The following is a 27,817-nucleotide window of genomic DNA, read 5'->3' as shown; positions in this document are numbered from 1 at the left end:
GTTTTAACCACAGTCATTGCGCCCAAAATACAATGGTGATATTCGATGTAATGCATTTCTTATGAACCCATCATCTCTTCTGACCACGACCGGATGTGGTACTTTCTTAGGGTGTTACACATACATCTAGTGGCTTAGCAACTTGATTAGGAAAAAAACCAACAATCAATACATAATCATGCTTATGACAATAAATGATTCTCAAGCTTTGCTTTTTAAACCTAATGCAATGAGCACAAGTCCAAGGTAATCGTATCTTAAACCAGCCTTAAGCAGTTGTAACTTTTGAGTTGTCCACGGGGGATATCTGAACCAAAAGTCTACAAGAAATCCCCTCATTATGACCGCTTTCTCGTGACTGAAATTATCAAAAGAAAATTTTCCATGATATCTTCCAAACCCGCTCCCTCCTACTCCGCCAAATGGTAGTGCATCAACAACATACTGCATTTGTTTTCAAAAAAAACAAGGCTAATTTCATTACTTTCTTGTTAAAAATGTTTCGACAGAGTGAATAGTTGGGATAAAAATGTAACTATTGAAAACTTGAAACCAAAACTTACTTGAAGAATGGCATCATTGAACATAAGGCTTCCTGATGATGTCTCAGAAACCAATCTTTTTTGGAGATTTTCATTTTCTGTGAAGGCATATAGAGCAAGTGGATTTGGCCTTGCCTTTATGAAGTTGATACTGTCTTCAATATTCTCCAACTGCATCCAAAGTTTGTACTTACTACACTAATATAAGTAGTACTATTAGCTAATGCATTACGTTTTTGGGACGATTTCCTAACCGTGATAATTGGAAGCAATGGACCAAAGATTTCTTCCGTCATGATTGCAGAGTCTAGAGGAGGATCAACCAATATTGTCGGCTCAATGAACCTACATTGCCATGTAATAAGTTGAAAACGCATTTGAAGGTCATCAAATATATAGGGGGGCTAACATAGAAAGGGCGTTTAACATAGAACTAATTTTAAGCAAGTGTGAGAACCGTAAAACACTTGCGCTTTTTGTTTTAACTATGACACATAAGGCGGTTATGTAACCATATATTGTCGTTCTTTCTCTCTCCCACTGTATCAGACTTCTACAACATACAAGTACTTATATGGTTCTGACGGTTCTTAGCCTACAATTAAGTTATGTACTCGATTTACATCTAATGCTGCAAGACTGAGAAAGAAATGAAGGAAATGTTGGAAATATTAAAGAGGAAGCATACAAGTTGGTATGTTTCCTCCATCCCACATTGGTGGAGTGATTGAAGCTTGAGTGGTTTATAAGGGATTACCCCTTATGGGCCTCCAAAGTGTTAAATGGGTTGAGTAGTGGATGAAGCCCACACGCGCGCCGAGCCGAGTCGAGCCGCGAGCTCGCGAATGGTCGCGTTTGAGGCGCGAATGGTCGCGTTTGAGGCGCACTTTGCACTAAAACGAATTCGAATGGGATTGATATATCTCTTCCCCGTTTTTCTCATTCTCTGGTATAACCCACAACTATAAATAAAGGCTTCCTGTTACCCATTTAAACACTCTTAATTTCGCAACTCTCTCTCTCTCTACTGTGTGTTCGTGTTTTCGTTCCAGCTTCTGCGTTTTCTGGTTTCCATTGCTGTTGGAATACCAGATCAGTTCTGCATTAAATCCTGGGAGTTTACGCTGCAGCTCACAGCAATACGAGCGCGTAAAATCCTTTAAGGACAGGAATCATCCGTGCAGTTCAAGTTTCTCGTTTTAAAGATCTTCGATCTCAATCGCCAGGTTGGTTTTAATTTTGCTTGTTCTTTAAATTCGTCCGACAACGGGACAGTCTCCTTCTACCTTTCTTTAATCAGTTTGCTCAAGTTGGAACAAACTGGTCTGGCTGATAACTCGGTAATTAATAAATTAATTGTTTGATTAAATTATTTTTCAACAATCTTAAAGGATTTTATTTGTGTTTTACTCAACAGAATTAATGGACTCTGAACTACCAACAGCCAATCTGAGATTCATGAATCAAGAGTTTGTCAAGTTGGACAGATTCGATGGTCAGAACTATACCCGCTGGGCGGACAAGGTTAAGTTCATGCTAGTTGTGCTGAAACTTTACTATATCCTTGATCCTGACTTGCCTGCAATCCCTGATGACCCTCCTGGTGAAGCAGGAGAGCTCCCAAATGAAGATTTGGCAAGGCAAAGACTTATCCGTAAGGAAGCTGAAGATCTTTGCCTGGGTCACATCAAAAATTCCCTTTCGGATCGTCTCTATGACTTGTACGCGCCAATAAAAAGTGCTAGAGAATTGTGGAAAGCTTTGGAAGATAAGTACAAGGCTCATGAAGAAGGTACTAACAAATACCTTATTGCCAAGTACCTAGACTTCCAAATGGTCGATGACAAGTCAATCTTGGAGCAGGTGCATGAACTCCAAGTTCTTGTTAACAAATTGACTGCACTTTCTATTCCGCTGCCAGAAATATTTCAAGTAGGGGTTATTATTGCAAAATTGCCTCCTGGTTGGAAGGATTTCTCAAAGAGAATGATGCACAAGTCTGAGGACTACTCTTTGGATGAACTGTTGAAGCACCTTCGAATTGAGGAGGAAACGCGCAACAGGGACAAAAGAGGTAAAGTCGGATCGAGTGTGAATCATGTTGCTGGTGGATCTGGTCAAAAGGGAAAAGGGGCATCATCAAGGAATAAGAAGTTTACAGCACCAAAGAAGAAAGAATTCAAGAAGTCACAACACACTAACAACCATCAACCAAAGAGGTCTGGTAAATGTCATGTTTGTGGAGAAACAGGGCATTATGCACGAGAGTGCTCTCAGAGGAAATCTGGATCCACGGTTGGTTCTACGAGTGCTATTGATGTTGAGAAAGTCACCAATCTAGTGGCCAATGTGGGTCTTGGTGAAGTCAACATGCTTTCTCAATATACACGCATTGTGGCATGTAGAGGATGGTTTTTGGATTCTGGAGCCACTGTTCATGTTTGTGGGAATCGTGGCTCGTTTCTTACTTATGCTCCTATTCCTCAAGGAACAGTGGTGGTATGTGCTGATGGACATCGTGTAGAGGTTCGAGGTAAAGGCACGGTGCGTCTAAACTTCAGAGATGGTCAAGTGGTTACTCTTCAGGACGTGTTGCATGTTCCTGGTATCACCAAGGGTCTTGTTTCTGCTGATAAGTTTGATCGGAATGGTTACAAGCTGGTTATCAAGAATCTCCGTGTGAAGTTTTCTCTAAATGACATCTATGTGGGTCAAGCAAAGAACACGGGTGGAATGTATCGTCTTGACTTAGCTGAAGATGGGATTGGTGAAGAAGAAGATTCGGATCAAGGGGGCGTTTCAGTGATTGACGGGTTTGGGAATGAAAGTGATAGTGATAGTGGTGGTAGTGTTAGTTCTAGTATTGGTGAATGTAATGCAATTGGTTTTGATTTGAATGAAATTATGTCTTCTGATTATATCGCTTGTTCAATTTCTTTATGGCACAAACGTTTAGCTCATACAAATATTAAAAACATTGAAAAAATGCAAACTAAAGGTTTATTAAAATTAAATGATAAAGACTTTGAAAAATGCGAAACTTGTGTTAAATCAAAATTCACAAAGAAACCTTTTCCAAGTGTTCCTAAACGCAATACATCACTACTAGAACTAATTCATTCAGATATTTGTGAACTGAATGGAGTTCTTACTCGTGGGGGTAAGAGATACTTTATCACTTTCTGTGACGACTCGAGCCGATACTTATATGTTTATTTGTTGCATTCAAAAGACGAAGCTTTTGAGGCATTCAAAATATATAAGGCTGAGGTTGAAAAACAAAAGGAGAAACGCATTAAAATTCTTCGCTCGGACAGAGGCGGAGAATACTTTAACCGAAGGTTTGATGCATTCTGCGAAGAAGAAGGCATCATACATGAGAGAACTGCACCATATACTCCCCAACAAAATGGTTTGGCTGAGAGAAAGAACCGAACCTTGGTAGAGATGGCTAACTGTATGTTAAACCAATCGGGTCTACCTCGTAATATGTGGGGGGAAGCTGTGTTAACCGCATGTTATGTTCATAATAGGATCACTAGTCGTGTGATACCTACGAGTCCATATGAGTTATGGAAAGGAAGAAAACCAAACCTAGAGCATTTGAGGGTTTGGGGTTGTCTTGCTTACTATCGCGTACCTGATCCAAAGATACTTAAACTGGGAGAACGAGCTTTCAAGAGTGTATTCATTGGATATGCTTCGCATAGTAAATCTTACCGATTGTTGGATGACGAATCAGGTATAGTTGTAGAATCCAGAGATGTGGAATTCTTTGAGAACAAGTTTTCTAGAGATGATGAAAACTCAAATGGCACCACAACTTCTAGTACTTCTGAGAAAAGGGTTCAACCCTCACCAATAGTTGAAGAACCAAGGAAAAGTACTAGAGTTAGAAAAGAGAAAAGTTATGGAGATGATTTCTTTTCTTACCTGGTTGAAGGAACTCAAAAGAAAGTGACGAGAGAGGTCATTTTTGCTGTAAATTTGGATGATGATCCTAAAACTTTCAACGAGGCAATGTCATCAAGAGATGCTCCTTTGTGGAAGGAGGCAGTCAATGATGAAATGGATTCCATTATGGGAAATGGAACTTGGGAGTTAGCTGATCTACCCAAGGGAAAGAAACCTATTGGATCCAAATGGATTTTCAAAAGGAAGTATCATCCAGATGGATCCATTTCTGCCTACAAAGCGAGATTAGTCGCTAAAGGGTATAGGCAGAGAGAAGGGGTCGACTATTTTGATACCTATGCACCTGTGGCTAGAATAGGTTCTATTAGAACTCTAATAGCGGTGTCTGCTTTGAAAGGGCTGTACATTCATCAAATGGATGTAAAGACAGCATTTCTAAATGGGTATCTAAATGAGGAGATTTATTTGGAGCAACCAGAAGGGTTTGTGATGCCTGGACAAGAGAACAAAGTGTGTAGACTTATTAAATCTCTGTATGGTTTGAAGCAAGCTCCTAAACAGTGGCATGAGAGATTTGACACCACTGTGACTGCTTTCGGGTTTCGACACAACAGTGCTGACAGATGTATTTATACTAAATGCGAACCCGGTTATACAGTCGTGATTTGTCTCTATGTTGATGATATTTTGATCATCAGCACTCACCTTGAAGGTATTTCGGAAACTAAGAAATATTTGTCCTTGAACTTTAAGATGAAAGATCTAGGAGAAGTTGATACCATTCTTGGGATCAAGGTGAAGAGAACTGGAAGTCAGATTTCTCTTAGTCAATCTCATTACATAGAGAAAATTCTGACTAAGTTTCAACACTTAAATATTAAAGAGTTTAATACTCCATTTGATCCAAGTGTGAAACTTAATGTGAACTCTGGAAGAGCAGTGGCTCAACTGGAGTATGCGAGTGCTATTGGAAGTATGATGTATGCAACACATTGCACTCGTCCTGATATTGCTTTTGCTGTAAGCAAACTGAGTCAGTATACTGTTAATCCAGGGACAGAACACTGGAAGGCAGTGGGTAGAGTACTTGGATACCTGAAAAGGACCAGTAACTTAGAACTGACATACACGTCTTCTTCCAGAATACTTGAAGGTTATTCTGATGCAAGCTGGATTGATCGCACAAATGATTCAAAATCTACAAGTGGGTGGATTTTCACTCTAGCAGGAGGAGCAGTTTCTTGGGCGAGCAAGAAACAGACGTGTATTGCCCACTCGACTATGGAAGCTGAGCTCATAGCGCTAGCTGCGGCTGGTAAGGAAGCAGAGTGGATTAGAGATCTACTTACTGACATCCGTCTGTGGGATGTTCCAATGCCGTGTATTCCCATGTATTGTGATAGTGAGGCCACACTATCTAAAGTGTACAACGCAGTGTATAATGGGGGATCAAGACACATAGGTCTTCGGCACAATTATGTGAGACAATTGCTTGAAAGTGGTACCATCAAGGTTGTCTATGTCAAGACAAGTAAGAACTTGGCAGATCCATTTACTAAACCTCTGACGAGAGATTTGGTTGTGAATACCGCGAGAGACATGGGTCTAAAACCACAATAGAATCGTTAGTGATGGAAACCCAACTTGAACTTAGTGCTCCTATTTCTCAAGTTTAAAGGGTAACAACGAAGTCACTTAACGATAGAAGGTACTATCAAATTTGATAGATCCATGTGAGGTATGATAGTACGTCGTTGCCGAGAACAAGGGTGAGCTTATGCTCTTAACAAAGTTTTGGAGGCATCCAAGCAACGTGGATGATGTAAAACTTTGCCTATATGATCTAGGGGTGGTGCCGCCTCGAGTGAAGATTAGTGGTTTATCTTCTAAAGGGTCATGAAAAGGATTTATAGCGCACGGCCATATTCGCGCTCAGTGAGAACGCAAAGTCAACTGGTGATGTGTGGGGGTAAACCGAAGGGGGCTATCAGGTTAATGGTTTAATTCCATAGGACACCATCTAATCTGTCTCTTCTTGTTTATCAACATAAACTGGGTTTAATCTTCGTGACACCTAGTGACATCATTAGTCTAAGTGAAAGGAAACATTCCAACTTGGTGGGGGATTGTTGGAAATATTAAAGAGGAAGCATACAAGTTGGTATGTTTCCTCCATCCCACATTGGTGGAGTGATTGAAGCTTGAGTGGTTTATAAGGGATTACCCCTTATGGGCCTCCAAAGTGTTAAATGGGTTGAGTAGTGGATGAAGCCCACACGCGCGCCGAGCCGAGTCGAGCCGCGAGCTCGCGAATGGTCGCGTTTGAGGCGCGAATGGGCGCGTTTGAGGCGCACTTTGCACTTCGCACGTACGCATCGTCGCTAGGAGCTGAGGAGCTTTTATTTTTAGCTAAGGTTCGGTTTCAGGTGGGTCAGATCTGTAAACCGAATGAGATGAGATAAGAAAGAGATAGGGATGGATTCGAAACAGTGGGGGTTATCCCATACTGATTCGAATTCGTATGGGATAACTATACAGTAACCGAATTCGTATGGATATACATCCAGAAAACGAATTCGAATGGGATTGATATATCTCTTCCCCGTTTTTCTCATTCTCTGGTATAACCCACAACTATAAATAAAGGCTTCCTGTTACCCATTTAAACACTCTTAATTTCGCAACTCTCTCTCTCTCTACTGTGTGTTCGTGTTTTCGTTCCAGCTTCTGCGTTTTCTGGTTTCCATTGCTGTTGGAATACCAGATCAGTTCTGCATTAAATCCTGGGAGTTTACGCTGCAGCTCACAGCAATACGAGCGCGTAAAATCCTTTAAGGACAGGAATCATCCGTGCAGTTCAAGTTTCTCGTTTTAAAGATCTTCGATCTCAATCGCCAGGTTGGTTTTAATTTTGCTTGTTCTTTAAATTCGTCCGACAACGGGACAGTCTCCTTCTACCTTTCTTTAATCAGTTTGCTCAAGTTGGAACAAACTGGTCTGGCTGATAACTCGGTAATTAATAAATTAATTGTTTGATTAAATTATTTTTCAACAATCTTAAAGGATTTTATTTGTGTTTTACTCAACAGAATTAATGGACTCTGAACTACCAACAGCCAATCTGAGATTCATGAATCAAGAGTTTGTCAAGTTGGACAGATTCGATGGTCAGAACTATACCCGCTGGGCGGACAAGGTTAAGTTCATGCTAGTTGTGCTGAAACTTTACTATATCCTTGATCCTGACTTGCCTGCAATCCCTGATGACCCTCCTGGTGAAGCAGGAGAGCTCCCAAATGAAGATTTGGCAAGGCAAAGACTTATCCGTAAGGAAGCTGAAGATCTTTGCCTGGGTCACATCAAAAATTCCCTTTCGGATCGTCTCTATGACTTGTACGCGCCAATAAAAAGTGCTAGAGAATTGTGGAAAGCTTTGGAAGATAAGTACAAGGCTCATGAAGAAGGTACTAACAAATACCTTATTGCCAAGTACCTAGACTTCCAAATGGTCGATGACAAGTCAATCTTGGAGCAGGTGCATGAACTCCAAGTTCTTGTTAACAAATTGACTGCACTTTCTATTCCGCTGCCAGAAATATTTCAAGTAGGGGTTATTATTGCAAAATTGCCTCCTGGTTGGAAGGATTTCTCAAAGAGAATGATGCACAAGTCTGAGGACTACTCTTTGGATGAACTGTTGAAGCACCTTCGAATTGAGGAGGAAACGCGCAACAGGGACAAAAGAGGTAAAGTCGGATCGAGTGTGAATCATGTTGCTGGTGGATCTGGTCAAAAGGGAAAAGGGGCATCATCAAGGAATAAGAAGTTTACAGCACCAAAGAAGAAAGAATTCAAGAAGTCACAACACACTAACAACCATCAACCAAAGAGGTCTGGTAAATGTCATGTTTGTGGAGAAACAGGGCATTATGCACGAGAGTGCTCTCAGAGGAAATCTGGATCCACGGTTGGTTCTACGAGTGCTATTGATGTTGAGAAAGTCACCAATCTAGTGGCCAATGTGGGTCTTGGTGAAGTCAACATGCTTTCTCAATATACACGCATTGTGGCATGTAGAGGATGGTTTTTGGATTCTGGAGCCACTGTTCATGTTTGTGGGAATCGTGGCTCGTTTCTTACTTATGCTCCTATTCCTCAAGGAACAGTGGTGGTATGTGCTGATGGACATCGTGTAGAGGTTCGAGGTAAAGGCACGGTGCGTCTAAACTTCAGAGATGGTCAAGTGGTTACTCTTCAGGACGTGTTGCATGTTCCTGGTATCACCAAGGGTCTTGTTTCTGCTGATAAGTTTGATCGGAATGGTTACAAGCTGGTTATCAAGAATCTCCGTGTGAAGTTTTCTCTAAATGACATCTATGTGGGTCAAGCAAAGAACACGGGTGGAATGTATCGTCTTGACTTAGCTGAAGATGGGATTGGTGAAGAAGAAGATTCGGATCAAGGGGGCGTTTCAGTGATTGACGGGTTTGGGAATGAAAGTGATAGTGATAGTGGTGGTAGTGTTAGTTCTAGTATTGGTGAATGTAATGCAATTGGTTTTGATTTGAATGAAATTATGTCTTCTGATTATATCGCTTGTTCAATTTCTTTATGGCACAAACGTTTAGCTCATACAAATATTAAAAACATTGAAAAAATGCAAACTAAAGGTTTATTAAAATTAAATGATAAAGACTTTGAAAAATGCGAAACTTGTGTTAAATCAAAATTCACAAAGAAACCTTTTCCAAGTGTTCCTAAACGCAATACATCACTACTAGAACTAATTCATTCAGATATTTGTGAACTGAATGGAGTTCTTACTCGTGGGGGTAAGAGATACTTTATCACTTTCTGTGACGACTCGAGCCGATACTTATATGTTTATTTGTTGCATTCAAAAGACGAAGCTTTTGAGGCATTCAAAATATATAAGGCTGAGGTTGAAAAACAAAAGGAGAAACGCATTAAAATTCTTCGCTCGGACAGAGGCGGAGAATACTTTAACCGAAGGTTTGATGCATTCTGCGAAGAAGAAGGCATCATACATGAGAGAACTGCACCATATACTCCCCAACAAAATGGTTTGGCTGAGAGAAAGAACCGAACCTTGGTAGAGATGGCTAACTGTATGTTAAACCAATCGGGTCTACCTCGTAATATGTGGGGGGAAGCTGTGTTAACCGCATGTTATGTTCATAATAGGATCACTAGTCGTGTGATACCTACGAGTCCATATGAGTTATGGAAAGGAAGAAAACCAAACCTAGAGCATTTGAGGGTTTGGGGTTGTCTTGCTTACTATCGCGTACCTGATCCAAAGATACTTAAACTGGGAGAACGAGCTTTCAAGAGTGTATTCATTGGATATGCTTCGCATAGTAAATCTTACCGATTGTTGGATGACGAATCAGGTATAGTTGTAGAATCCAGAGATGTGGAATTCTTTGAGAACAAGTTTTCTAGAGATGATGAAAACTCAAATGGCACCACAACTTCTAGTACTTCTGAGAAAAGGGTTCAACCCTCACCAATAGTTGAAGAACCAAGGAAAAGTACTAGAGTTAGAAAAGAGAAAAGTTATGGAGATGATTTCTTTTCTTACCTGGTTGAAGGAACTCAAAAGAAAGTGACGAGAGAGGTCATTTTTGCTGTAAATTTGGATGATGATCCTAAAACTTTCAACGAGGCAATGTCATCAAGAGATGCTCCTTTGTGGAAGGAGGCAGTCAATGATGAAATGGATTCCATTATGGGAAATGGAACTTGGGAGTTAGCTGATCTACCCAAGGGAAAGAAACCTATTGGATCCAAATGGATTTTCAAAAGGAAGTATCATCCAGATGGATCCATTTCTGCCTACAAAGCGAGATTAGTCGCTAAAGGGTATAGGCAGAGAGAAGGGGTCGACTATTTTGATACCTATGCACCTGTGGCTAGAATAGGTTCTATTAGAACTCTAATAGCGGTGTCTGCTTTGAAAGGGCTGTACATTCATCAAATGGATGTAAAGACAGCATTTCTAAATGGGTATCTAAATGAGGAGATTTATTTGGAGCAACCAGAAGGGTTTGTGATGCCTGGACAAGAGAACAAAGTGTGTAGACTTATTAAATCTCTGTATGGTTTGAAGCAAGCTCCTAAACAGTGGCATGAGAGATTTGACACCACTGTGACTGCTTTCGGGTTTCGACACAACAGTGCTGACAGATGTATTTATACTAAATGCGAACCCGGTTATACAGTCGTGATTTGTCTCTATGTTGATGATATGTTGATCATCAGCACTCACCTTGAAGGTATTTCGGAAACTAAGAAATATTTGTCCTTGAACTTTAAGATGAAAGATCTAGGAGAAGTTGATACCATTCTTGGGATCAAGGTGAAGAGAACTGGAAGTCAGATTTCTCTTAGTCAATCTCATTACATAGAGAAAATTCTGACTAAGTTTCAACACTTAAATATTAAAGAGTTTAATACTCCATTTGATCCAAGTGTGAAACTTAATGTGAACTCTGGAAGAGCAGTGGCTCAACTGGAGTATGCGAGTGCTATTGGAAGTATGATGTATGCAACACATTGCACTCGTCCTGATATTGCTTTTGCTGTAAGCAAACTGAGTCAGTATACTGTTAATCCAGGGACAGAACACTGGAAGGCAGTGGGTAGAGTACTTGGATACCTGAAAAGGACCAGTAACTTAGAACTGACATACACGTCTTCTTCCAGAATACTTGAAGGTTATTCTGATGCAAGCTGGATTGATCGCACAAATGATTCAAAATCTACAAGTGGGTGGATTTTCACTCTAGCAGGAGGAGCAGTTTCTTGGGCGAGCAAGAAACAGACGTGTATTGCCCACTCGACTATGGAAGCTGAGCTCATAGCGCTAGCTGCGGCTGGTAAGGAAGCAGAGTGGATTAGAGATCTACTTACTGACATCCGTCTGTGGGATGTTCCAATGCCGTGTATTCCCATGTATTGTGATAGTGAGGCCACACTATCTAAAGTGTACAACGCAGTGTATAATGGGGGATCAAGACACATAGGTCTTCGGCACAATTATGTGAGACAATTGCTTGAAAGTGGTACCATCAAGGTTGTCTATGTCAAGACAAGTAAGAACTTGGCAGATCCATTTACTAAACCTCTGACGAGAGATTTGGTTGTGAATACCGCGAGAGACATGGGTCTAAAACCACAATAGAATCGTTAGTGATGGAAACCCAACTTGAACTTAGTGCTCCTATTTCTCAAGTTTAAAGGGTAACAACGAAGTCACTTAACGATAGAAGGTACTATCAAATTTGATAGATCCATGTGAGGTATGATAGTACGTCGTTGCCGAGAACAAGGGTGAGCTTATGCTCTTAACAAAGTTTTGGAGGCATCCAAGCAACGTGGATGATGTAAAACTTTGCCTATATGATCTAGGGGTGGTGCCGCCTCGAGTGAAGATTAGTGGTTTATCTTCTAAAGGGTCATGAAAAGGATTTATAGCGCACGGCCATATTCGCGCTCAGTGAGAACGCAAAGTCAACTGGTGATGTGTGGGGGTAAACCGAAGGGGGCTATCAGGTTAATGGTTTAATTCCATAGGACACCATCTAATCTGTCTCTTCTTGTTTATCAACATAAACTGGGTTTAATCTTCGTGACACCTAGTGACATCATTAGTCTAAGTGAAAGGAAACATTCCAACTTGGTGGGGGATTGTTGGAAATATTAAAGAGGAAGCATACAAGTTGGTATGTTTCCTCCATCCCACATTGGTGGAGTGATTGAAGCTTGAGTGGTTTATAAGGGATTACCCCTTATGGGCCTCCAAAGTGTTAAATGGGTTGAGTAGTGGATGAAGCCCACACGCGCGCCGAGCCGAGTCGAGCCGCGAGCTCGCGAATGGTCGCGTTTGAGGCGCGAATGGGCGCGTTTGAGGCGCACTTTGCACTTCGCACGTACGCATCGTCGCTAGGAGCTGAGGAGCTTTTATTTTTAGCTAAGGTTCGGTTTCAGGTGGGTCAGATCTGTAAACCGAATGAGATGAGATAAGAAAGAGATAGGGATGGATTCGAAACAGTGGGGGTTATCCCATACTGATTCGAATTCGTATGGGATAACTATACAGTAACCGAATTCGTATGGATATACATCCAGAAAACGAATTCGAATGGGATTGATATATCTCTTCCCCGTTTTTCTCATTCTCTGGTATAACCCACAACTATAAATAAAGGCTTCCTGTTACCCATTTAAACACTCTTAATTTCGCAACTCTCTCTCTCTCTACTGTGTGTTCGTGTTTTCGTTCCAGCTTCTGCGTTTTCTGGTTTCCATTGCTGTTGGAATACCAGATCAGTTCTGCATTAAATCCTGGGAGTTTACGCTGCAGCTCACAGCAATACGAGCGCGTAAAATCCTTTAAGGACAGGAATCATCCGTGCAGTTCAAGTTTCTCGTTTTAAAGATCTTCGATCTCAATCGCCAGGTTGGTTTTAATTTTGCTTGTTCTTTAAATTCGTCCGACAACGGGACAGTCTCCTTCTACCTTTCTTTAATCAGTTTGCTCAAGTTGGAACAAACTGGTCTGGCTGATAACTCGGTAATTAATAAATTAATTGTTTGATTAAATTATTTTTCAACAATCTTAAAGGATTTTATTTGTGTTTTACTCAACAGAATTAATGGACTCTGAACTACCAACAGCCAATCTGAGATTCATGAATCAAGAGTTTGTCAAGTTGGACAGATTCGATGGTCAGAACTATACCCGCTGGGCGGACAAGGTTAAGTTCATGCTAGTTGTGCTGAAACTTTACTATATCCTTGATCCTGACTTGCCTGCAATCCCTGATGACCCTCCTGGTGAAGCAGGAGAGCTCCCAAATGAAGATTTGGCAAGGCAAAGACTTATCCGTAAGGAAGCTGAAGATCTTTGCCTGGGTCACATCAAAAATTCCCTTTCGGATCGTCTCTATGACTTGTACGCGCCAATAAAAAGTGCTAGAGAATTGTGGAAAGCTTTGGAAGATAAGTACAAGGCTCATGAAGAAGGTACTAACAAATACCTTATTGCCAAGTACCTAGACTTCCAAATGGTCGATGACAAGTCAATCTTGGAGCAGGTGCATGAACTCCAAGTTCTTGTTAACAAATTGACTGCACTTTCTATTCCGCTGCCAGAAATATTTCAAGTAGGGGTTATTATTGCAAAATTGCCTCCTGGTTGGAAGGATTTCTCAAAGAGAATGATGCACAAGTCTGAGGACTACTCTTTGGATGAACTGTTGAAGCACCTTCGAATTGAGGAGGAAACGCGCAACAGGGACAAAAGAGGTAAAGTCGGATCGAGTGTGAATCATGTTGCTGGTGGATCTGGTCAAAAGGGAAAAGGGGCATCATCAAGGAATAAGAAGTTTACAGCACCAAAGAAGAAAGAATTCAAGAAGTCACAACACACTAACAACCATCAACCAAAGAGGTCTGGTAAATGTCATGTTTGTGGAGAAACAGGGCATTATGCACGAGAGTGCTCTCAGAGGAAATCTGGATCCACGGTTGGTTCTACGAGTGCTATTGATGTTGAGAAAGTCACCAATCTAGTGGCCAATGTGGGTCTTGGTGAAGTCAACATGCTTTCTCAATATACACGCATTGTGGCATGTAGAGGATGGTTTTTGGATTCTGGAGCCACTGTTCATGTTTGTGGGAATCGTGGCTCGTTTCTTACTTATGCTCCTATTCCTCAAGGAACAGTGGTGGTATGTGCTGATGGACATCGTGTAGAGGTTCGAGGTAAAGGCACGGTGCGTCTAAACTTCAGAGATGGTCAAGTGGTTACTCTTCAGGACGTGTTGCATGTTCCTGGTATCACCAAGGGTCTTGTTTCTGCTGATAAGTTTGATCGGAATGGTTACAAGCTGGTTATCAAGAATCTCCGTGTGAAGTTTTCTCTAAATGACATCTATGTGGGTCAAGCAAAGAACACGGGTGGAATGTATCGTCTTGACTTAGCTGAAGATGGGATTGGTGAAGAAGAAGATTCGGATCAAGGGGGCGTTTCAGTGATTGACGGGTTTGGGAATGAAAGTGATAGTGATAGTGGTGGTAGTGTTAGTTCTAGTATTGGTGAATGTAATGCAATTGGTTTTGATTTGAATGAAATTATGTCTTCTGATTATATCGCTTGTTCAATTTCTTTATGGCACAAACGTTTAGCTCATACAAATATTAAAAACATTGAAAAAATGCAAACTAAAGGTTTATTAAAATTAAATGATAAAGACTTTGAAAAATGCGAAACTTGTGTTAAATCAAAATTCACAAAGAAACCTTTTCCAAGTGTTCCTAAACGCAATACATCACTACTAGAACTAATTCATTCAGATATTTGTGAACTGAATGGAGTTCTTACTCGTGGGGGTAAGAGATACTTTATCACTTTCTGTGACGACTCGAGCCGATACTTATATGTTTATTTGTTGCATTCAAAAGACGAAGCTTTTGAGGCATTCAAAATATATAAGGCTGAGGTTGAAAAACAAAAGGAGAAACGCATTAAAATTCTTCGCTCGGACAGAGGCGGAGAATACTTTAACCGAAGGTTTGATGCATTCTGCGAAGAAGAAGGCATCATACATGAGAGAACTGCACCATATACTCCCCAACAAAATGGTTTGGCTGAGAGAAAGAACCGAACCTTGGTAGAGATGGCTAACTGTATGTTAAACCAATCGGGTCTACCTCGTAATATGTGGGGGGAAGCTGTGTTAACCGCATGTTATGTTCATAATAGGATCACTAGTCGTGTGATACCTACGAGTCCATATGAGTTATGGAAAGGAAGAAAACCAAACCTAGAGCATTTGAGGGTTTGGGGTTGTCTTGCTTACTATCGCGTACCTGATCCAAAGATACTTAAACTGGGAGAACGAGCTTTCAAGAATGTATTCATTGGATATGCTTCGCATAGTAAATCTTACCGATTGTTGGATGACGAATCAGGTATAGTTGTAGAATCCAGAGATGTGGAATTCTTTGAGAACAAGTTTTCTAGAGATGATGAAAACTCAAATGGCACCACAACTTCTAGTACTTCTGAGAAAAGGGTTCAACCCTCACCAATAGTTGAAGAACCAAGGAAAAGTACTAGAGTTAGAAAAGAGAAAAGTTATGGAGATGATTTCTTTTCTTACCTGGTTGAAGGAACTCAAAAGAAAGTGACGAGAGAGGTCATTTTTGCTGTAAATTTGGATGATGATCCTAAAACTTTCAACGAGGCAATGTCATCAAGAGATGCTCCTTTGTGGAAGGAGGCAGTCAATGATGAAATGGATTTCATTATGGGAAATGGAACTTGGGAGTTAGCTGATCTACCCAAGGGAAAGAAACCTATTGGATCCAAATGGATTTTCAAAAGGAAGTATCATCCAGATGGATCCATTTCTGCCTACAAAGCGAGATTAGTCGCTAAAGGGTATAGGCAGAGAGAAGGGGTCGACTATTTTGATACCTATGCACCTGTGGCTAGAATAGGTTCTATTAGAACTCTAATAGCGGTGTCTGCTTTGAAAGGGCTGTACATTCATCAAATGGATGTAAAGACAGCATTTCTAAATGGGTATCTAAATGAGGAGATTTATTTGGAGCAACCAGAAGGGTTTGTGATGCCTGGACAAGAGAACAAAGTGTGTAGACTTATTAAATCTCTGTATGGTTTGAAGCAAGCTCCTAAACAGTGGCATGAGAGATTTGACACCACTGTGACTGCTTTCGGGTTTCGACACAACAGTGCTGACAGATGTATTTATACTAAATGCGAACCCGGTTATACAGTCGTGATTTGTCTCTATGTTGATGATATGTTGATCATCAGCACTCACCTTGAAGGTATTTCGGAAACTAAGAAATATTTGTCCTTGAACTTTAAGATGAAAGATCTAGGAGAAGTTGATACCATTCTTGGGATCAAGGTGAAGAGAACTGGAAGTCAGATTTCTCTTAGTCAATCTCATTACATAGAGAAAATTCTGACTAAGTTTCAACACTTAAATATTAAAGAGTTTAATACTCCATTTGATCCAAGTGTGAAACTTAATGTGAACTCTGGAAGAGCAGTGGCTCAATTGGAGTATGCGAGTGCTATTGGAAGTATGATGTATGCAACACATTGCACTCGTCCTGATATTGCTTTTGCTGTAAGCAAACTGAGTCAGTATATTGTTAATCCAGGGACAGAACACTGGAAGGCAGTGGGTAGAGTACTTGGATACCTGAAAAGGACCAGTAACTTAGAACTGACATACACGTCTTCTTCCAGAATACTTGAAGGTTATTCTGATGCAAGCTGGATTGATCGCACAAATGATTCAAAATCTACAAGTGGGTGGATTTTCACTCTAGCAGGAGGAGCAGTTTCTTGGGCGAGCAAGAAACAGACGTGTATTGCCCACTCGACTATGGAAGCTGAGCTCATAGCGCTAGCTGCGGCTGGTAAGGAAGCAGAGTGGATTAGAGATCTACTTACTGACATCCGTCTGTGGGATGTTCCAATGCCGTGTATTCCCATGTATTGTGATAGTGAGGCCACACTATCTAAAGTGTACAACGCAGTGTATAATGGGGGATCAAGACACATAGGTCTTCGGCACAATTATGTGAGACAATTGCTTGAAAGTGGTACCATCAAGGTTGTCTATGTCAAGACAAGTAAGAACTTGGCAGATCCATTTACTAAACCTCTGACGAGAGATTTGGTTGTGAATACCGCGAGAGACATGGGTCTAAAACCACAATAGAATCGTTAGTGATGGAAACCCAACTTGAACTTAGTGCTCCTATTTCTCAAGTTTAAAGGGTAACAACGAAGTCACTTAACGATAGAAGGTACTATCAAATTTGATAGATCCATGTGAGGTATGATAGTACGTCGTTGCCGAGAACAAGGGTGAGCTTATGCTCTTAACAAAGTTTTGGAGGCATCCAAGCAACGTGGATGATGTAAAACTTTGCCTATATGATCTAGGGGTGGTGCCGCCTCGAGTGAAGATTAGTGGTTTATCTTCTAAAGGGTCATGAAAAGGATTTATAGCGCACGGCCATATTCGCGCTCAGTGAGAACGCAAAGTCAACTGGTGATGTGTGGGGGTAAACCGAAGGGGGCTATCAGGTTAATGGTTTAATTCCATAGGACACCATCTAATCTGTCTCTTCTTGTTTATCAACATAAACTGGGTTTAATCTTCGTGACACCTAGTGACATCATTAGTCTAAGTGAAAGGAAACATTCCAACTTGGTGGGGGATTGTTGGAAATATTAAAGAGGAAGCATACAAGTTGGTATGTTTCCTCCATCCCACATTGGTGGAGTGATTGAAGCTTGAGTGGTTTATAAGGGATTACCCCTTATGGGCCTCCAAAGTGTTAAATGGGTTGAGTAGTGGATGAAGCCCACACGCGCGCCGAGCCGAGTCGAGCCGCGAGCTCGCGAATGGTCGCGTTTGAGGCGCGAATGGGCGCGTTTGAGGCGCACTTTGCACTTCGCACGTACGCATCGTCGCTAGGAGCTGAGGAGCTTTTATTTTTAGCTAAGGTTCGGTTTCAGGTGGGTCAGATCTGTAAACCGAATGAGATGAGATAAGAAAGAGATAGGGATGGATTCGAAACAGTGGGGGTTATCCCATACTGATTCGAATTCGTATGGGATAACTATACAGTAACCGAATTCGTATGGATATACATCCAGAAAACGAATTCGAATGGGATTGATATATCTCTTCCCCGTTTTTCTCATTCTCTGGTATAACCCACAACTATAAATAAAGGCTTCCTGTTACCCATTTAAACACTCTTAATTTCGCAACTCTCTCTCTCTCTACTGTGTGTTCGTGTTTTCGTTCCAGCTTCTGCGTTTTCTGGTTTCCATTGCTGTTGGAATACCAGATCAGTTCTGCATTAAATCCTGGGAGTTTACGCTGCAGCTCACAGCAATACGAGCGCGTAAAATCCTTTAAGGACAGGAATCATCCGTGCAGTTCAAGTTTCTCGTTTTAAAGATCTTCGATCTCAATCGCCAGGTTGGTTTTAATTTTGCTTGTTCTTTAAATTCGTCCGACAACGGGACAGTCTCCTTCTACCTTTCTTTAATCAGTTTGCTCAAGTTGGAACAAACTGGTCTGGCTGATAACTCGGTAATTAATAAATTAATTGTTTGATTAAATTATTTTTCAACAGGAAAAACAAGAAAACTTTATTTTTAACCCTCCAACTTTCTTACATAAACACAATCACTCCCTCATTCGCCATAACTACAGTCAAATTTAGCTATAACACGCATAATATCCCCTAAAAGTAGAAACAACCTAAGTTGCTAAAACGGATTATCTATTGCATTAATCTAGCTTTAAGACATGTATGTTGAGTGTTGAAGCGCGATATAGAAAATTATCAAATTACTCTACTGATCTACCCTACTCTCAGAACAACTAAAAAATGGACTTACAAGCTTTCTTCATCCAACACACCACCATAAACGACCGAAGACTTGACCATGGGTTCATCCAAGAGACTCTTCAATCTAGAAAAATGCTTCTTGTTAACAATCTTAGATATACTATGGGATCCGTTTGGATCATCTCCATAACATTGCTTGATATATCTTTTCAAGGATTCCACCTAAAACATAAAACCATATTATAAAGCTAGCGTTAAACGCCTAATGTCATATAACATAAACGTACTAAAATTAGTGGTCTGTTTTGGTAATTATCGTATAAATTACCAAAACAGACCACATCCGTAACTTAAAAAAACAAAAAAAGAAATGTTTTTACCAGATTTGGGAGGTACTTTTTCTCCGTTAGAACATAATCTATTCCAATACAAGCTTGTCCAGCACATAATCCATATTTACCCCAAACTATTCTTTTTGCTGTAATCTATAATTGGAAAATAAAATAAATTATTGGAGATTATAAATAACAATAAGAATTTTTTTTAAATTAATATAATTTAGTCAATAGTTAAATAAATTGGAAATTACATTATTTTCCCTAGAACTTGAAAAGGAATCAACAACAGCAGGACACTTTCCACCCAACTCCAAAGTTACAGGAGTTAAATGTTGTGCAGCAGCTGACATCACAACTCTACCCACACGTGTACTCCCTGTAAATAAAAACAAATTAATAAAAGAAAAATTACAAATTTTGTCCTTTATCTTAATACCACTTATCAGCGGTGTCCTTTTTATCGAATTTTGACAAGTTTTGCCATTTACAAGGAATGTTGTTGCACGTTCTGTCCTTTAGGCTTAACCCAGTTAGATTTTCTTGTTAAATCTTGTCACCTAAGGGTATTTTAGTATTTTTACCCATTTATTTCAAGAGTCAACCCAAAAATATTTTGTTTTATTCTTAAAACACTAATAGCAGCAATAAGAAGAAAGGTATTGATATCTGGAAAATCGGTGATATATTAGTTATATCGGTCAAATATCAGTTATATTGGTCAATATCGCCGATATTTGACACCGATCTTTAACAGGGGGACCGATAACTGATATATCACCAATATTACGCGTAACAGTTAACACGCGCTAATGAAATGGAAAGTATAAAATGTGAACGTGGAGATGTACCACCAAGTTGTAATGTGTGATTATGGGTAAAAACGTTGAGAAAGGTTTGAACCTGTGAAGAAAATTTTATCGAATTTGTATCGAAGGAGTCTTTCACCTAGATCGGATCCACCTTCAATGACCTTAATCGCAGAATTATCAAGGTAATCACGGATTGTTTCCGCTAGGAATGAAGAACATGTAGGAGCTAACTCTGAAGGCTTTAGAATTACTGCATTCCCTGCGGCTAATGCCCCGATCAATGGTTCCAACGATAGCCCTACACGCGTGCAATAATTTTATAACGTATAAATTTATAAAAATATCTTTTAACAAATAATAGGATTCGACGTTTTTGGATAATGTTTGTGGAGATCAACCATATTAATCAGAGTCACCTCAGGCAACCATGTATTAAAACTACTTTACAAGACATAAAAATTTATGTATCTAGTTCCACTTATATATACCAAATATGGTCACAACACGCCTAATAACGATAAAAATCTTCAAAATTTTGGAAAGAACACTATTGTATCGAGCTATCAGCGAGCAACGACTCAATGTAAAATATATATAAGTGTTACTAAAGTAGTTTAAATATACAAGTGTCCTTACTAAATACTTGGGTTGCTTCCACATACATTATAAACTTTGAGTTTCTAGTAGATGTGGCCTTAGAAAGTACAAGGGGTTATTATGGAATAAAGTTAAAGTTGGAGGGGTAGTGAGTACCAATTGGGAAGTTCCAAGATGAGATGATGAGGACAACACCAAGAGGCTCAGGAACCAAGCTTGCACTGCTGGGGAATGCAGCAATGGGCAATCTGGTCTGTTGACAATTTGTTGAAATTATTATTTTTGGAAAATCAAGTTAACTAACAAAATCATCCAAATAAAAATATAGGTAGATGAAGTTTTATGTAACCAATTAACAATAAACATTGACATATACAAAAATAATTAGTGACATCTTTGGGAACATGTTTGATTTATATGTTTTTAATATGCATTTTATCATAAACTAAGTCGTACTTTTATCTGTGTTTTGGTAAACGTATCATAGTAACGCATACGAATCTATATAAAATATTTTACATCAAAAGTTATAAAAGAAAAAGAAAGTTATATATACAAGAATGATTACAAATTTAAAACTTTAATTAGTATTGGACTATAGTGCAGGGTTCAAATGAGAAAAACTTTTTGGTAAAAAGAAAAACGAAGAAGTTTCAACCAATAAGAATGTTTCATTTAACTTTATTTAATATTTACATTTAATTTTAATATAAGGGTATATTGGTAAACTTACATAAATCATTAATTTGTACTCTTCCCCTTTAATAATTAATTAAATTAAATTTGTAACTCCTTTTCAAAATATACTTTTCCAAATTAAAAAAAAAAAACAACTTAATTTAAAGTGTAGAATAAATTAGTAGTTGTGTAGAATAAATTACGAGTTGTGTAAGATATATTTCGAGGTGTGTAGGATAAATTTCGACCATGTAGGATAAAATTCTATAATATGTACGGTATATGTAGGAAAATTTTGATATGTGTATGGTTTGTGGATTATATGTAGGATAATTAATGATTTGTTGACTAATTAATTAAAGAGAAAAAAAATTTAAGGATATGAGTTATAAATGAAATAGTATTTTACTAATATGTCATTTCTTCTTTTTCTTCTCACATTAAATTTCTTCTCAAATGAACTTTCCCCTTGGACTATATTATTAGATAGGGATTATTAGTATGAGCCCACAGGCTTAATTAGATTGCTAGGGTTCCACGCGTTCTCTATATAACCTAACAATTCAATAATATCAATCAAGTCTTTTAAAAAAGAGGTCCATAATCAAGGGTGTAGCTTTGTGGGGGCGGCCGACCCCTCGAACTTTTCGCTCGTTAGTGGAGAGTATGTAGTTTTCGTATAGAAATTTTTGGGTATATACATTTTTGGCCCCCTGGTTTTCTAGCAATTTTTGGTATATACGTTTTCGACACACGATCAGAAATCTCAAGCTTCACCACTCTCCATAATCTCATAAGAAAACAAAATGTTACAACTCCATTCAGATGAGATGTGGTCATACCTGTAGCTGTAGTTATACCTGTACCTATACCTCACATGCACTCATGGTCAATTTTATCACATGTTACAATTCTTCTTCAACGAAGATAAGCTCAATACAATAAAAGTTAACCCATGCGATTTAATGATAACCCGCCAACCCATCAACAATAAATCTAAAAATTTACAGAAAATATATTAAAAAAAGTAAAAAGAGTTAAGTACATATATTATTTACAATTGAAATTGAAACTTAAAAAAAAAAAAAAACATGTGGCAACTTTGTATTAGCAACCCGTGAATAATAACTTCGTATTCACGGATTGCTAATTGTTAATTGTTAATAACAACACTCTTTTCAAAAATACGGGAATGGTGAGAAAAAAAATCAAACATAATCATGTATTTAGAACTTTTAAAAAACTAACGAAGAAAAGTTCTTAGAGAAAAATAAAATTAGAAATAAATAAAATATTATTAAAAATGATAAGGGTTAAACATGTATATTACTAATAATATAAAGGCTGAAAATGAAAATAAGAAAAATGTGATAAATTTTGATTGGGTGAGTTATTATTCATAGGTTGGGTTGCTAATTGTTACATACAACTTCATTTTCAATTAAAATTTATATCACATTGTTAAGAAAATATTAAACCTAACTCTGTATTCAGATTTTTTTTTTTTAATTAACGAAGAAACTTTTTAGAGAAAAAATAATTATTATAACGAGTTAGCTGAACATATTAAGGGTTTACTCTCATTTATTTATAAAAAGCAGGCTGTATACGTTAAAGAAGTACAATATATGTACTTATTGGTACTATACGTTAATAACTAAAACAGACTAAAAGAAGGTACAATATATGTACTTACAGGCACTATAAATTGCTTAGGCTATACGGTATGAGGATCGGCTTTGGACTGTTCCCATCCGTCGCCGACCATCCAGCCATGCCGCCCCCCAACGTCGCGTCATCTCCGTCGGTATTCCGACGTCCAGGATGGAGCAAAACAGTGGGCTCCATTTCTTTTGTTTGTTTGTTTGTTTGTTTGTGGGATTTGTACATTATGCTTTAATACTTGTACATAGTTTTGTGGGGTACGATCATCTAGCACCATCCTCCCATGCCCTCTAGTTTTGGGGGATGGACCATCTTTGGGAGGACTATGACGTGGCGCCTACGTGGCGGATCATTCTCCAAGGATGGACCATCACCATACCCAGTAGCCTTAAGACCACCCGTAGTGGGGCGGTTTTTGGGCATTATTTAAAAAAAAACGCCCCCCCCCCCCTCCTCCATTACATAGGGCGTTTTGGGGGGTTATTTTTGAAAAAAAATTGTATTGGCGTGATTAAGAAAACACCTAAAATGGATTGTAGAAGGGTTGACTGGGTTTGACTGGCCAATGAGAAACTAGTTTGTTTTTTTTTTTTGTTTTTTTTTGTTTAATGATTGGAATGAGCATTATTTGGGCATTATTCCTACTACGCCACTTTTGCAATAACGCCCCATGCTGACTGGACTGCCACGTGTCGAATAATGCCCCCACCGCTAAACCACTACACATGGTCTAATAGGGATAAGCTTGGTACCGGTACTGGTACAAAAAATATCGGTACCGAAATTTGTTAAATATGGGTACCGGTACCGAAAATGTTTGATACGGTATTAGTAGTTGAAGGTAAAATATTGGTACCGTTACCGAAAACATCAATAAGTGGGTACCAATTCGTTACCGAAAAAATCAGTACGGAAAATTTGATACTGATACCGGTATGATACCGATTCGATACCGGGATCAAATCCCATATGCTCATCCCTATTGCTTAACCGGTTAGGTTTCTTGATCGAATGATAGTTATGATTAAAAAAAGATATGATGACTTATGAGAGATTTCTCTCTTACTTTTTCATATAGTTGCCATCCCTTAAAACTAGATGGACCAAAGTTGAAACATGTTTAATTTAGGGCCACAAAGTAGAAGGGTAGGAATATAGAATAGAAAGCTAGTAGCTCTTGCACACATTTTAAGAAACTCTCTTTTTTCCTAAACAATCTCATCTCCAGGTAATTTTACAGCGTTGGGGCAGGAGATATTATTTTACACACCATGATCTACTAACACCATGATCTACTAGGAAGAAATAAAAAAATTGATTAATTATTTTTAAAATAAATGTTTTTATTTTTAATTTGGATAGAGTAAACTGTCAAATAATTGAAACCACAGTGACTCAGATTCAAAAGGTTTGAGTTTTGGACTAAAGTGGCAAAAATAACCAAACCTTAGGGACCAATTTGGTAGTTTACTCGTTTGGATAACTAAAATACAGAGATGCAGTGTGAATTTTTTGTACTGAAAGAATCGATCATTTTTAACTAAATTGACCGTGTTCAGGTCCACCTGACGGGTTCACCCATTTATTAGACTAAAGGGTGTGGGGGGCATGGGTTGGATCATTAATGTCACGTATGACCATTAATGGATTGCTACACCACTTCCTTGTCTCATCGCGGTGCGGACCCAAGATTTTTTTCCAATGGGGTCCAGTTTTTTCGATACTTGGATTTTTTACACCCAAACGATAGAATTTTCGGGTCGGTCGTCGTTTGGGTCGGGTCGGGTGATTTATTGAGCTTGGAACCTTTAAAAAAAGATAAATAAATAACAAAACAACAAATGTCTAAGCACAAAGGCATAAATTGAGTAAATTTTCATTCATTTTAACATTTTAAAAGTGTATTTTAACAAAAAATAGGTTGGTATTAGACTTGAACCCATGACCTCTTTGTTAGCAAACAAGGGATTAACCACCACAACAACTTTGCTTTTGATACTATGGGGACCAACTAAATATTTTTATGGGGTCCTTACAAAAATTAATATACCGAATCTACTAATTTTTTAAAAAAAGATTGGGGTCCGTGGACCCCGACCCACTCAATGTGGGTCCGCCCCTGTCATCGCCCATGGTTGCCATGGAACCATGGCAACCATAGGCCTCCTTTCCTTTTTCAATATTTCCTTTTCCTTTTCACAAAATAAATTAAAATAAGAGAATAATGGTTTGGGTCATGACTACACCATTAGAGTAGTGGTTTTAGATGATCGATTAGAAGTGGGTGACATTCATAACCACACCCTATAGCCTTATAATTAAATTTTAATAATCCAGATATTATTGTGTTGAATTTCTAAAAATAAAATAGAAATGAACATAAGGCTTAATAGTTTAATATACTTAAATTCTACAAAACGGACCGTGTTCGAACCTGTGAAAACTCGTATCGTGTTCATGTATATTAAATGATGTGAACTTCAGGAAAAGAGTACCTTTTTAGCAGCCATCCAGTGCTTCAAGTTATCAAGAGCATTATTTAAAGACTTCACCACTGTTCCAATCTGCATCATTTGGACCCCATAAGATGTTTAGATGTTTGTACAAACTAAAGTTGACTATCCAGGGTCAAAAAGTGATTATCACTCTAGTTTCTTGACTATTTAAGGTCAAAATAATCAGATATTGTTTATACATCAACATAAATGAAAAAGTACAAGATTTTTAAGTCACTTTAAAACTGATTTTGCTTGTTCAAGTTTTAAGGATTAGGATCAAATACAAAGGATCCTAATTGTAAGAAGTGTAAGAAGGATTTATAGAGTGACAAGTGTCTAATAACCTAAAAAACCCACTACACAAAAAAACCCACTACAAAAAAAAAAAAACCCTTAAACATCCACCACCACCAAAAACCTAAACCCCCACCCCCACCCACCCCCCCCCCCACATCACCCACCCTAAAAAAAAAAAAAAAAAAAAAAAAATTTTTTTTTTTTTTGCCGAGGGGGTGGGGGTGGGTGTTTAGTTTTTTTTTAGATTTTTTTTTAGGTTTTTGAGGGGTGTGGGGGGGGGGGTTTAGGTTTTTTAGGGGTTTTTTGTGAGGTATAGTTTTTTTTTTTTGTTTTGCCGGGGGGTGGGGTGGGGGTGGGGGTGGGGAGTTTAGATTTTTTGGTTGGGGGGGGGGTTAGGTTTTTGGGTGGTGGTGGGGTGGGGTGGGTGTTTAGGTTTTGGTGGTGATGTAGTGGGTTTAGTTTTAGGTTATTGGACACTTGTCACTCTATAAATCATTCTTGCACTTCTTACAATTAGAAGCCTTTGTAGAATAACTTGACCCCAAGTTTTAATAACCATTTTAATAAGTGTTGGAATTGGAACTCGTGTCATAATATATTCTACCGTCAATAATTTGAAGGGTCAGACTATAAGAAAATAGAAAATTTATCTTCACCCGAGGGTCAACGGACTCAGACCCCTCTTGTACGTTTCAACCATAAATATAAAACACCCATCCAAACACTAATATATGTTGTTGTTTGCGGCTGTGGCGGCTTGCTAGTAGCTTTTCTTTTTATGAAAGTTGTCGTTCAAAAAAAAAAAGAATGTTTTTCAACAAAATCAAACATGGCATATTAAACTTTCCACCATCAAACAAGTCTAGTTGGATCATTTTCGACGTGAATTTGAACAAAAACGAGTCGTTTATCATACAAACTTAACGAATTATGTGTAATATTACCTCATCTCTATATGCTTCAACATGATGCTTGCCAAGATCTTGTTTAAGAGCCATGGAAATATCATCTTCTCTATCTTCGAGTATACGAAGTAACCCGCGAAGCTGTTTAATCCTCCATGATGATTCCTTTGTTTTCCCAGAATTGAAAGTTTCCCTTAATTCCTTCAAATCTACTTCCAGATGATCATTCATCATATTTTTTTTTGTGATTTTGGACTCATAAATGTGGAGGATTGTTTTTGTATAGATGTTCATGGAGGCAAATTGCAATGGAATTTATAGCAAGAAGTTGGAAAATGGAGGAGGTTGATGTAATACTTCATGAATATTTCAACCACCAACTTCAAGTGTTTGGACTCATTTTACTTTGGATGGTGTCATGTCATGTTTGTTAACTGAATATGTTTATCCTTGTATAAGTTAATAAAGATATAAATATTGGTTAAATAATTTTTAATATAAAAAAGGGGTTTTAATAATCCTAAGTTTCACCAGTTCGCCGATAATAATCCCAACTTTAAAAATTTCCTCCAATAATCCCAACTTGTAAAAGTTTGGCCGCCATTGATCTTTTTCAATCATATAAAAATTTGGTCTCCTCAATAGATTCAATTACACCTAGAGACTCCTTCATTGATTTAAGTGCACCTATGTTAGAAAAGGATCAATGGCGGCCAAACTTTTACAAGTTGGGATTATTGGAGAGAATTTTTAAAGTTGGAATTATTATCAGCCAACTGGTGAAACTTAGGATTATTAAATTCCAATAACCCTATAAAAAATTCTAAATTTTGGATAATCACTTTAATAGAAAAAAAATCTTAGACTACAATGTCATTTTCGTTCCCTGAGGTTTGGCTATTTTTATGATTCAAAGGTTTGTTTTTCTGCATCTGGATCCAAAAGGTTTGAAATCTTGTCATTTTCATCTGGCTCATTAACTTCATCCATTTTTCTCCATTAAGTTAGAGGTATTTCTGTATCTTTTGTTATATTAAAGGGTGATCCAGTCTTTTTCACTTTATGTAAAAAGACCAAATACCTTGAAGAAGACCAAATTGCCCTTAATTATCAAAAAAGATGGAA

The 27,817-nt window shown here is 38.5% G+C and overlaps 2 protein-coding genes across 3 annotated transcripts; one reads left to right on the top strand and one right to left on the bottom strand.

The window, feature by feature from the left end:
* Window positions 1-16: 16 nt before the first annotated feature.
* Window positions 17-27,112, bottom strand: LOC110927106 (aldehyde dehydrogenase family 3 member F1). Of its 2 annotated transcripts, none has more exons than XM_035985618.1 (10): window positions 26,732-27,112; window positions 25,488-25,556; window positions 20,806-20,902; window positions 20,189-20,350; window positions 19,495-19,619; window positions 19,286-19,390; window positions 18,955-19,127; window positions 797-887; window positions 564-713; window positions 17-444 (listed from the first exon to the last, which is right to left on the bottom strand). In XM_035985618.1, exons 1-10 carry the CDS (start codon window positions 26,984-26,986, stop codon window positions 202-204), a joined length of 1,470 nt encoding a protein of 489 aa, XP_035841511.1. In that variant the 5' UTR covers window positions 26,987-27,112; the 3' UTR covers window positions 17-201. The 2 variants fall into 2 exon arrangements, with proteins under 2 accessions (XP_035841511.1, XP_022026402.2); XM_022170710.2 differs by having other exon boundaries at window positions 20,144-20,350; window positions 26,732-27,111.
* Window positions 16,600-17,679, top strand: LOC118488292 (secreted RxLR effector protein 161-like). Its single transcript, XM_035985622.1, has one exon. It carries the CDS (start codon window positions 16,607-16,609, stop codon window positions 17,249-17,251), a length of 645 nt encoding a protein of 214 aa, XP_035841515.1. The 5' UTR covers window positions 16,600-16,606; the 3' UTR covers window positions 17,252-17,679.
* Window positions 27,113-27,817: the final 705 nt, after the last annotated feature.

Source organism: Helianthus annuus, chromosome 2 (assembly GCF_002127325.2).
Source record: "Helianthus annuus cultivar XRQ/B chromosome 2, HanXRQr2.0-SUNRISE, whole genome shotgun sequence".
In the NCBI taxonomy this organism is placed as follows: Eukaryota; Viridiplantae; Streptophyta; class Magnoliopsida; order Asterales; family Asteraceae; genus Helianthus; species Helianthus annuus.
The sequence above is the reverse complement of the archived record's forward strand: the minus strand, read 5'-3'. Positions and strand labels throughout refer to the sequence as shown.